The 12,759-nt window shown below is 37.4% G+C and overlaps 1 protein-coding gene across 1 annotated transcript; it reads right to left on the bottom strand.

The window, feature by feature from the left end:
• Window positions 1-175: 175 nt before the first annotated feature.
• On the bottom strand, window positions 176-11,758 carry si:dkey-275b16.2 (peroxisomal N(1)-acetyl-spermine/spermidine oxidase). Its single transcript, XM_017413080.3, has 21 exons — window positions 11,156-11,758; window positions 10,189-10,888; window positions 9,623-9,799; window positions 9,332-9,462; window positions 9,046-9,233; window positions 8,264-8,445; window positions 7,986-8,155; window positions 7,127-7,212; window positions 6,893-7,005; window positions 6,421-6,575; window positions 6,179-6,311; window positions 4,781-4,936; window positions 3,404-3,580; window positions 3,001-3,131; window positions 2,695-2,882; window positions 2,364-2,542; window positions 2,026-2,195; window positions 1,824-1,909; window positions 1,621-1,733; window positions 1,177-1,331; window positions 176-786 (listed from the first exon to the last, which is right to left on the bottom strand). The coding sequence occupies exons 2-21, from the start codon at window positions 10,340-10,342 to the stop codon at window positions 634-636; spliced, it is 2,997 nt and encodes a 998-aa protein (XP_017268569.2). The 5' UTR covers window positions 10,343-10,888; window positions 11,156-11,758; the 3' UTR covers window positions 176-633.
• Between the last annotated feature and the right edge of the window lie 1,001 nt (window positions 11,759-12,759).

Below are 12,759 nucleotides of genomic sequence, written 5' to 3'. Positions count from 1 at the left end.
CTTATTCAGTCTTATAGAAGGTGTGTGTGTAGGTGGTAGTGAACACATTTAAAACCTGTTTAATATATAAAGTTTTGCTCAGTGAGTTATTGTTTTCTACTTATTGTATACCCTTGTAATTCCTTTTTCTTTATTAAAAATGATTCTTAGAAGCTTAAGAAAACAAGACAGACACTTCAGGTGATTGTTTTATATAAAACATTCACACATTATACAAGAGACAGAGCAGGTTGAATTTATCTACAGTTAATTCTAGTTAATTCAAAAACAATATCCATTATGATAAACAGGAAATCTGCGAACCGTTTTAAACATTGTCAGTATTTAAACACAACCTTGCCAAGTCATTACCATTTCCGACAAGTTGTGAATTATCAGCATTGTTTAAAAAATAGAAAAGCATACAAAATGGCTTGCATAATTAATAAATAATTAATAAATTGATGTATAACACTGATTCTAATGCAGCTGCTTAGATTAGTAACTAATCCAAATCAACATCAGTTTTTGCACTCAACCAATCAAATTAGCTCCCTTTGTTTGTTAACTGTTCATCTTATAATAAACATAAGAGAAAGTTTAATATCACAGTAAATTTGATCGTCCTTCATTGCCACAGTGATATTCCTTCTTTTAAAGTTTTGACTTGGAAAGCTCGGACGGACTAATGGAGGGATAGTGAGAAATGAGTCTGTCAGCTTCTCTCCACCCAGTGAGAAGAGCTCCGTGGACGGTCGAGAAGAAGCAGGAATGAGTCGCCTCCCCGGCAAACAACACCTGCAGGGGCTGAGAGGCGCCAAACGTTTAGAAATATGAAAAATGTAGTGGCTTAAACTGTTATTTTTAAGGTTTTAAAAATTAGGACATACTCAAACATCATTTGGTACTTACAAGGTAAGGAGGTAAATACAACCTCAGGTGTTTTTATGCGTCGTCATTATTTAATTAAGAAAAACTAACCCAAAATGCAGGAACAGTATTTGCAAAAAATAAATGCAGGATCACTGCAGCACCTACATTCTTTCCTTTACATAATCTTAATACTTCTTTAAAATCAGATCATTTTCAGTTATGTCCCGAGTTATAAAACTATAGATTTCAAATAGTAAGTGCGTAGGATTTGTCATGACTGTATAACAGAGGGTGTGTTTGCTCTGAGTATGAACATGTACATACTGGTGCGTTTGATCCCTTCGGAGGCAGGGGCTCCATCATGTTGTCCAGGTCTTGCTCTGAACAGCCTGTGGCAAGGTGGCTGTAGGATCCGCATGTCCAGGGCTCCTGAAACCACTGAGAGCGCAAGACCCTCCGTGGGGTGACAGTGGGGTTCCCTGAACACATGTGGTGAGTCCACTTAAGTCATTCCAAATAGATCAAAAACAGTTTTGATGTAACTGCAAGCAGTGATTTGAAGGCCAGGCAGTTCAGGAGGACAAAGTCGCAACATCTGGATCAGTCAAAATATATTTGTAAGGACAAACAGGAAACTATCATTTTAAAACCTTTCAGGAGTTTTTAACAGCAAAACTAGAAAAAGGAGATATAAGAAAGGGTAAAATTATCTTTAGCTTCACTGCTTGACCCGCAAATAAAATAACATTAGAGTCTGACGTTCCTCACCTGTAAACCTGCGAATCAGTTGTGTGATTTCACATGTGACCTCTTGCTCAGACAGTGTTTCCATATACTCGGACTCATGCCCGGCTATCCAGCCACACAGAAGATGGCCGTACCTGAGATGGAAACTCAAAAACACAACTTTACTATCATTCACCATTAAAGGCAGTAAAATCACACCTGTCATCGTTGATGTGACATCTGACCTTTCAGTGGGTTTGAGCACAGTGAAACCAAACAACTTCTTTATCCAGGATCTCTGCAGATCTGGGATCTGATCCACCATAACATCCTGAATCATGGCAGGAGATATAAAAAGGATTTTTTTTTGTTGCCTGAATTGAAACATAAGTAAAAACAGTTGTGCTGCCTTTTATTAGATGTGCAAACAACAAATGCTCGTCTCACCTCGTCTTCCCACACCAGATAAATGATCTCACAGTCAGCATCCCACCACGGTGCATCAAACTCCACAAATATTTTATTGTTTGTTCCAAAACCCATCCTCTGGACAGAGTGCAGCTTGTGTAGAGGAAGGGGAGGATGGAAGAGGGTTGAATGATGTTTCTTTAGGTATCCTGATAAAGCAACAATTAAAGGGACCATATATCAGAAGGCCTGACTTTATGTTGCACAAAACACTTTTTTTAAACACTGATCTGTGCAGCCTCAGTTACAAAGATATCAGGTTTGAGGGTGCAGTAAACGACTGATCCACCAGTGGGTTTATGATTTAATTAAATTACCTAAAGGCACTGTTACAATAACATGATCTGCAGTGATTCTTTCTCCATCTTCACACTCAACCATCACTGAGTTTCCTGTCTTTGCATCGTTCCAGTGGACACATTGTACAGGATGACTGTAGGTCACTAAACCATCAGGGAGCTCCGACATCAAGTTTTTAATCAGACCTTCGTAGCCACTGCACACAAAAAAATAATAACTTCTAAGTAAAGTATACCGTCTGTGTGTGATTCTGCATGAATCCTGCCAAACTGTAAACCTCAGTTTAGAATCTGTCTATAAATTAGCGCAGTTTGCTGCAATAAAAGTGCAGAGTGTTGCAGTACGAACCCTGGGAAAGTACAATCCAGTCCAGGCAGACTCTTGTAAAGGCCAAAGGCCCCCAAACCCACTTCATCCATGCTGTGGGCCCCATTAATAGAGCACTCCGCCTTCAACATGTTACTGATCATACACTGGAGCAGACATCTGGTGGCTGGGTTGATATTTTTCCATTTCTCTGCTGCTCGTTCTTTCACCTGCAGACAGAAAGTAACAAATCACCCGAGCTGTAAGAAAACCTGAAACACTCCAGTTAGTGATAGTATTAGCAGAGACGCTGCCAACATTATTTTCTAGTCGATAAAAGAAACAGACCTCTTTGCGTATAAAATCTCCCACACTGGCACAGGGCTCTCCTTTTTGACACTGGAACTCTGAACATTCAGTCATCAGCTCAGCAAACATTTCCTGAGCTGGAAAAACGTCCTCAGCATTCAGCTTCCAACCTGAACACATTACAGAAAACACAAACTTAATATAACATGTCGTACTTCATGAGAATGCCCACAGCCAAACAGAAATTGGATAAAATCAACATTTCTTTTAGTTGTCACTAGAGGGAGCTAGTACTGAGTACCACAAGTTGAGAAGCATGAGTTTCATCTGCACAGAAGCCTCAAGAAAAATAAAACTACCTCTCTCCAGTGTTAAACTCATCTCCGTGCTACACTTTCATACTTTCACATTTAAACTTTAGCAGACTTTGATTCTCGGCAACCTGAACTGCTGAAGAAATTGGGAAGCCCTTGGGGATGTCCTCCTACATCTATGGCCTGGTTTTCTGGGGTCAGGGCCTTTGGATCCAGAAGTCCATACTGACGGGCCAAACAAAACACGGGGTTCTCCTCGCATGGTCCATGGATCCAGTTTGCCCCGATCTCAATAATAATATCACCTAAACAGGAAAAAAAAAAAACACACATATTGTCCAGCAGCACACACACAAAAAGAATATTTACTAAACTGGATTGTATGTCTTCACAGCAGTTATACTGCCATTAATACTGAGACAATTACTAAAATGAAATAGTGATGTGTTGTTTATTTCACTCACAACCATACCAACATCAATGTGTTGTTGCATTTGATCATAAATCTCTGGCTCTCCTGTTTTTTTATTAACACAATTTATTGTCTTTTTTCACAAGAATTAAAAACATTTCCTAAAGATAAAAAACATGCGTACATCACATTCACTCCCATATTGCTCAGACTTTAATTATGACTATGTAAACCAGTTATGTAAGCTTTTGATTTAATAAAGTTACATATAGATGTTTGAACTACATGTGACATTAATTACTCCTAGGAAACCTGTGGTTTTACAGGTTATGGCTCTGATGATAAAAACTCATTCTCCTTCTAGGAAGACATATGATAAGACTTTATTGTACCAGAGTAAAGTTTGCATTTACAATCTTTTCTTTTTCTTTTCCACTGCAGTGTAAAGGTAAAAGTTAGATAATGTCAGCTTGGGAAGGGAGGGTAAATTTGACCCGTCTGTTTGATAAAGAGAAATGTCATTATATACATTCCCGTGTAACCAGAGGGCATGTTGCTCTCGTTTTTATATGTGAAGAAAAGTAAAACCATCTCAGACTGCAGTGCTGAACGTACAGAAGTTAGTTTAATATTCACCAAACTGCTCTTGTGACATTTCATGTTCATCTGGGTGCAGCAATGGTACAAACTAAGAACATGTGTCCTTCAGTCTAAAGTTTACATATCAGGACATACTTTTAAGTTTTCACCTGTAAATAAACTGTCAAAATCAGACTGAGCTTGCACTGCTTTGTGGTTTTTATGAAGATCTTCACATCTCTTTCTTTAATTTGGTGCAACAATATGCTGCAAATATACCAGTAAAATGTGTTGACATTTGGTTTACACATGGTTTATCTTCCAACTTTCACTTTCTACCCCATACTACCTGCCTGGCTTTATGTGCTAAACCTGAAGTGACTCATGATTAAACTATAAATCTGAGCTCATGGAAAACCAGCTGCTTTTACATTAAATGGCATTCATGTCGCTGCTGTCAGTCACTTTCGTCTCGTTAGGCCCAGGTGTTGTAAAGTTTCTGCTCATCGCTCACCCAGGCTGCCTGTTTTGATTCGTCCTCCGCTCCTTGCAGTCGCTTCCAGTATCCTCACATTCTGAAAACCAGCTTTAACAAGCCTGTGTGCCGCAGCTACCCCGGATATCCCGCATCCCACAATCACTATCTTCACGTTTCCGGCCATGTCTGGATCTCAGAAACCGTATATAATGTGTTTTACAGTGTTTCCTACAGTCAATGCGCTGCAGACTCACGCCAGTTTGTGACAGGCTGAACCGTTTTTGTGTACTTCCGCCTTAGCAGGGACACCATTTTCCGGTCAAGAATTTCAAAATAAAGGTTTTTCTGAAACCTCGAAAGGGCCTAAACATTTTCATGATGTTAAATAAAATTAAACACTAAAGAATAAGAAAATACCACATACAAATTGTAAGGATTTGAGGGAAAAAACAATGTTTGCCTAAACAATAATTTTTGTCTTTACTATTATTCTAATTTTATGTGTTTTTTTTTTTTTTCAAATTTTACATAATGCAGACACCACGTTTTTTTTTACCTCCAGTGGATCTTACCATCTTTATTTTAGGCTCTTAGTTGCATGTATTCATAAAGAATATTTACTGTCCTTGCTCTCTAAAATGTAGAAATGGCTTGTTCTGACTGACCAACAAAATTTATTTAAATATTTCTAAATCATAAGAAACTAATATTCACCTCATTTCTGATCAATATTCATATTTCTATATACTCATGATTTTTTTATTACTTTTTGTGTAGTTTTATTCATGCAAAGCACACATTTATTTTAACAATTTATTTTAAAACATGGTTAGTTTTTAATGAAAGGTTTCTAAACATTAATAAATGGAAAACTTTAGGTTCTCACATATACAGGTTCATACAGTTCATCTTGTAGTCCTGATTTATGGGCATTACTTCTTGTTAAACATATTCAGTCAAAATCTACTAATTTTTCTGTCATCACAGACACAATTATCCCCATCTGCCCAACAAAATCTGCTTTCCGGCTTTCTCATTCACAGCTACACATTCCTGACTACAAACCTGTTTTCTAAATACTATTAAAGACCTTAAATAAACACAACCTCACTAATCTGTCTGATTAGTTACTGCACAGCATTTCCAGGTTAAATAACTACTTTTTTTGAACTTTGCCTCTGCTTTCCAGCTGTTATGCGCCCTCCTGTGTTTTTGCTTACGTGTTCTTATAGAAACTATCATGACCGACATGTTTTATTGAACCATTTACAGAACCATATATTTTTATAGTGTAGGTGGGGGCTTTGGTGTTACTGAGAAACAGCCTGACGCTCCTGTGTTAAACAGACAAAAAAGGCAGACTTTCCAGTAACACCATTTAAAAGAGACAAATTTAATCTGAGCAGGTGTTTAATATTTAACTTTGTTGGTTTCAGGGGAAAGAGCCGCTAGAAGAATGGTGTAAGATGAGTCTATCAGCTTCTCTCCATCCAGTCAGAAGTGCTCCATGGACGGTGGAGTAGTAGCAGGAATGAGTTGCTTCCCCAGCAAACAACACCTGCAAGGGCTGAAGCAAATGCACATGGTTAAAATAAACAAAAATACAAAAGATATTTGTCAGTTTCTGCATGTTTAATCTCAATCTAAATATGCATTTGTGTGTAAATAAGCAGCACCTGTGTCTGGTTTCTTCTTTTGGGCAGCGGCTCCATCATGCTCTTGATGTCGTGTGCTGAACAGCCTACAGCCAGGTGACTGTAGGACCCTAAAGTCCAGGGATCATGAAACCACTGGGTACACATGATTCTCTTTGGTGTAATGGTGGTGTCTCCTGAATAGAAAAAAACTTTGCTGAAAAAGTCCATTCTCATATAAGCTACACCCAGACATTCAATAAAACAAAACAAAATAAATCAAGAGATATATTCCACAAAATGAAGCAGATGTTGATTTATTCACCACAGCTCTAACCAAGTTTCCCTTTTAAGCCTGTGAACACAGCTTGTACAAACATCTAAAGAGTGATTATAACTAGAAAAAAAAATCTATTAATGTATTTTGGATTAAACACTATTTTCATGTAAATGTCTTGAGTGCCTAACATTTACCAGCCTGTCTGATATTTTTCTGACCAGAAGTGAGATTCACCTGTGAAGGTATGGATGAGCTCCGTGAGAGAACGTCTGATTTCCTCCTCAGGAAGTTTCTCCATAAACTCTGCCTCATGCCCAGAAATCCAGCCACAGAGAACATGACTGCCACTGAAAGGTTCACAGTTACCAAAAAGGTACATCATGTCAGTTTTGTTTTCTGACTCATTGGATTCCTGTGGAAACTTTTACAGACAGAAGGACCTGTTCAGGTGAATCATACGTTGCTGACCTTTCGGAGGGTTTGAGCACACTGAATGATGATATCTTCCTTGTCCAGTCTTTGCTTAAATCTGACACCTGATCGGAAATATTCTCCTGAAAACAAAAATATATAAAACAAAACTTTATTGTGCATCTCTCTTTTAGCCATTTTGGTAAATTAGAGTTAATAGTCAAGCAATTTGAGCACTTGATTTTAAAAGCTTGTTAGACATTTAAAGCAAAACCTCAGAGATTTTGAAATGGAGATCTGTGGAAAGGTTTTGAACAATAATATTTTGCATGTTGTAGATAGCTCTTTGAATGATCAGAGTTTGATGAAATACAGATTAGTTTTTACTAGATTGGCTAGTCCAAGTGGAGCAAAGATCACAGTGGATTGCTGATGTCTTAAAACAACTCCAACCTAAAAACATTTCGTAGTGGTTCATGAAGACACTATTATCTAAACCTTTACATTGGTGACAAGTTTGCATAACAGTTATTTAAATGATTAGCAAGTGCAAACTGCAACAGCAAGAGCTAATTATAGCATTTCTGGTGCCGCCTTGAGGCACTTTTAGCAGGATTATCTTGTTTCTGCCAGAATAACCATGTAATGTGAAAATGACAGTGGTGTAAAGGGTTATAAAATAAATTTGTTGTACTCTACTTGTTTAAAGATGGCAGCAATGCACCACTTAGGTCTTGACCTGTTCCGACTAGCTTTTAGCCAGTCATTCCAGCCAGCAGATATGTGCATTTACCCAAACTGAGGTCTCTCTAAGGGCCATCTATAACAGATAAGATATTAGTTGTTTATAACCTCTCCAAAGAACCTAACGTCAAAAGATCTAAACTATTCCTTTAAGTTAGAGTAATCTCCAGACCTCATCATTCCACACCAGATAGATGATCTCACAGTCAGCATCCCACCATGGAGACTCAAACTCAACATGTATTTTATCACAAGTTCCAAATCCTAGTTTGTTAATGGACCGCAGCTTCTGAGATGGAAGAGGAGGTGAGAACAGGGTTGAGTGGTGCTTCTTCAAGTAACCTGGTAAAAATAACAATCAGAAACTTAATACTAGAATATGCTTAGATCAAAATAGAAGAGCTTTTTAGTTCTTTTACAAAGCACAAGTATGTATAAAGAGAAGTCTACCTAGAGACACGGTAACAATAACATGATCAGCAGCAATCTTCTCCCCATCGTCACACACCACCGTCACAGGATTTACGTCATTTTCTCCGTTGTTCCAGTGAACACAGTGCACAGGACGATTGTAAGTCACCATATCAGTGGGGAGCTCTGACATCAAGTTGCCGATTAAACCTTCAAAACCACTGAAAGAAAAAAATACAGATAATGTAAGCCTCTAAACATTCACAGCCCTCTGATGGACTAAAATACTGAAAACTACTTTGGATATTACAGCTTCATGCAGCTATGTGACTGTTGATACACTACTAATGGAACAACAGTGATAATTAATGTGTTGGAAATTTAGTTTACCGCCCTCTACTTTGTAAAGTGCCCCCCCTGAGTACAACAACAACAAAACATAATGAAACATTACTGATTTTATAGTGTAATCATTAGAGTGTGTTCACAGAGAAGAACAGTGGATACAGCAGAAGATAAAACTATTATTTTGTACATAACAAAATAAGGATGGTAAAAAAAAGAAAAAAAATTGATTCAGTGCTAGATTTCTTCTCATCCAATAATGCAAATCCTCATACTTTATGAAGTGTATTAGTTCAACTAAATTGAAGAGGTACATAAATCATTTTAAGTTACTTTCAACAGCTCTACTTGTGTAAAAGAAATCTGTGTAAACTAATGTAAAACTAAATTGTAACTCATTCATTTTTCTTAAAGCAAAAACAAAAAAAAAACTTTTACTTGTTTTAAGTGTTTATCTGAAGTATTGAAGTGCAAACCTTGGGAAGGTGCAGTCCACTCCTTTTATATGCTCGTACATAGAAAATCCAACCAAGTCTAATTTATACATTGAGGCTGTTGCACTTGCACAGCACTCTTCCTTCAGCATGGTATTAATGACCCCCAGCAGCAGCTGCCTGGTGTTCTTGTCTTTACCTTTCCACCTCTTTGCTGTTCGCCTTTGTACCTGCACAAAAACAAACACAAAAACCCTTCTTTTGTTATCAGTTTAGGTAATAAATACGAGCAGACACATAGTTTTAGTCACCGAATAAAAAAATGTACCTTTGATCTTATGAAATCTCCAACACTGGGCCAGGATTGTTTCTTGTGATTCTTACCCTGTGGAGTGTTGTCTATGAGCTCATGAAACAACTCCAGGGCAGGTTGCACACATTCAGGATTCAGCTTCTGACCTGAGAATAATAATATTAATCAAAACAACCCTCCACTGCACATGGAATAACAGTACTAGAAACAATATGTTTGCCATTAATAAAGAACCCAACATCAGGAACTGAATCAGAAATGTGATGTGTTAAAGAAGGCTGCTGATGTGTTTCTATGTTCTGTCACCTGAACTGGTGAACCAGTTGGGAACCAGAGGAGGATATTCATCAACATGCACAGCCTGGTTCTCAGGGGTGAGGGCTTTGGCATCCAAGATGTTATAGTCTCGGGCCAAACAAAACACGGGGTTCTCCTTAGATGGACCGTGGATGAAAGCTGCTCCTATCTCTATCATAGTATTACCTATAAAGAAAAACAATTACTTTATTTAGTCCAGTTGATTCTCAGATAGTTTCTGTTTGTTTGTGGGGTTGCAGAATTACCCTTTTTTGAAAGTCTATATTTAAGAGTTTAATTGCATTTGGTCAGATATGCTATAGGATGTCATTTTAGGTTTTTAGACTTTTTATGTTTTTTGTTGAAGCCCACAAGATGCAAACACTGAATTTAAAACAGAAGTGCTGTCAACATAGCAGATGACCAAAAAGGTATCAAAATGCACAGGCTTTTGATACCTCAGTATCTGATACCTAATTAGGCAATAAATCATTGTGGATTATCTCTTTTTTGCTTTATTAGATTAAAGTGAAACTACAGATAGCCCACAAAATTAATTGTGCTTGAAAACTCACCCAGTTTGCCTGTTTTGATTCGTCCTCCACTCCTTGCAGTCGCTTCCAGTATCCTCACATTCTGAAATCCAGCTTTAACAAGCCTGTGTGCCGCAGCTATTCCCGATATCCCACTGCCTACTATCACTACTTTTGGTTCGACACTTTGAGCCATAGCTGCCTGCAATAAGTGCCTGTCTTCTCCTTCCCTCAATGTGCTTGCTTCCAGTGCACTGATTTCACCAGCTCTCCAAGATTAAAAGTGCAGGAGTTTTATGAGCTATAAAGTGTAGATAAAGCTTTGCTCTATTGTCTAGTAACTGGAGTCAGAAGTCAGCAGGATTAAAGTGCTGTAACAGGGTAAGTACAAAAGGAAAAAAACCAAGACAGAAAACTTTAGTGCAAAAAAACAGTGTAATAACTATATGACATAAAGAAAAGTTATAAAGTGCCATTCAGTGCCTGAGTTTAAAAACACTGTGATGTATCTTGTCAAGCTGAAATGTGTCAATAGCAGGTATTTGCAAGAAAACCCAAGAGGAATTTCTGAATTTTATAACTTGTTTTAAATGTGGATAAATTAAATGTGTATGTCTATTTTATATATTAGAAATGCAAAGGTTGTGTCTGCTTTAATACTACTTGTTTGAAGCCAGTCATATAAAAATAAATTCATATTTCTGCGAATGGACAGTGACTATCCTTTTGTCTTCCTCTGTTTCTGAAAAAAAAAAACAATAATAAAAATATATGTCATTATTAGTGCCCAGACTCACAAATATTATAATTATTAAAGCAATAATAATTTACAACAACTGTAGAAATTATTTATTACACATTTTGAGCACAAAAAGAGAGAGAGAGAGAGAGAGAGAGAAACTTTAGCGTGTCAGCAAGGCAGATAGTGATGACTGGTCACTTTCCTATAATATAACAAATCTTTACATATTAAGAATGTAAATTCGTGCATTTACTACGCAAGACTTACCAAAACTTGCTTTCCTTACCCTGTAGTCACTTGCAGCTACTTCCGGTTTTGTATGAAATTCTGTTCCGCATGAAAATCTGTCCCCCCTGCGTCGGGAGCGCGCACTGCAGCCTGAGCGTCAGATCCGACCGTCTTCACGGCTGAAATATTTGGTCTGTGTAAGAAAAACCCCACACCCCACCAGGTTTATTTGTTAATTTGACGTTATTTATTTATTTATTTATTATTCACCAGGAGCTGTCGATGGAAATGAAAGTTACAACCTTGACACGATTATGTGGAGCATAGGCACCGTCTTGTGCGAAATTCTGTTCCCATGTGAAAATCTGTTCCCCCTGTGTCGGGAGCGCGCATTGCAGCCAGAGAGGTGGATCCGGCGGATCTGACCATTTTCACGGCGCTTCTGATCGATTTCTCGGTAAAAACTACTCATATAATCATGTCAATGTTGTAACTTTCGGTTTAATCGGCAGGTATCAAAATAAAATAAATAAATAAATAAACGAGGTTTTGTGTGGAGGTCTTTTTACGCTGTTTTGTGTTATTTTAAACGCGTAGAGAATCGATCTTTTTTCAACTTTTGTCTCTTAAGCCTGACAAATAAAAGTCAGTCAACCAATGACTTATATGGACTTATATCCATATAAGTCATTGCAGTCAACAAACACAGGTTAGGAGGGGGAAACAAAATATTTTAGCCGCCTGAAATAATCTGTTCCCCCTACATAAAATGGAAACAAATTAATTTACTTGCAAGTCCTTAACTGTGTTTAATCCTTTCATCATCAACAATAAATCCTGTGATTTTGATAACATTTTCTCTTTATTTGCCCCTCCTAATTTTAAAATCACAATCGACGCAGAGAGGGACAGATTTTCCTACAAGACCGGAACCAAGCTGCTGTATAAACCACGTGACCTCTGAGCATTTTACACTCTAAATGCACTACTGCCATCTACTGGAGCAGACAGGAACAAATTCTCTGTTCATCTTTCAGTATAAAATCAGGTATTTTCTTGCTTCTCTTCTGGCACCTCAGTTTCTAAACTCTGTCCTCCTCCTCCAGTAATTCATAGTGCTTTATTTTCTTCAATCGTGTCTTTCCTGGAATCACAAACCTCATTTCCAGGAAAGTCTGAAAGCTTTTGAGGTCCAACAAAAACTTTAATGTTTATTTGAAACACAAGTAAACATGCCATACTTATATATTCAAAAAATAAACAATTTTAGCATTTTATGCTATTAACGACAAATAGCAAAAAGGGAAGGAAAAAGGGCACATAATGACAGAAAGCACTAGATTATAGATGCTCATAAAATTTATTTTCAACTTGGAAAGTGTTTCCTTTTAACTATATTATCAATATTGTTATTTCTTATGTTTTTTTTATACTGGTCTCTACTTTTGCACAGTTTGTGAATGTTATGTCTTTGTATGTGTGTGTTATCATTTCCATCAGAACAATGAAATAAGAACACTGGGCACCTGATTACATGTCTATCAAATCATAAAACTTTCCATATGTGTGAAACTGTGAGAGTCAGGAAATGACCTCTTCTATCAGGATACCTCCATTGTGTAATCATAACACACTTACACACA

This window comes from Kryptolebias marmoratus, linkage group LG22 (assembly GCF_001649575.2).
Source record: "Kryptolebias marmoratus isolate JLee-2015 linkage group LG22, ASM164957v2, whole genome shotgun sequence".
Taxonomy (NCBI): domain Eukaryota; kingdom Metazoa; phylum Chordata; class Actinopteri; order Cyprinodontiformes; family Rivulidae; genus Kryptolebias; species Kryptolebias marmoratus.
This window is presented reverse-complemented; position numbering and strand designations above follow the sequence as displayed.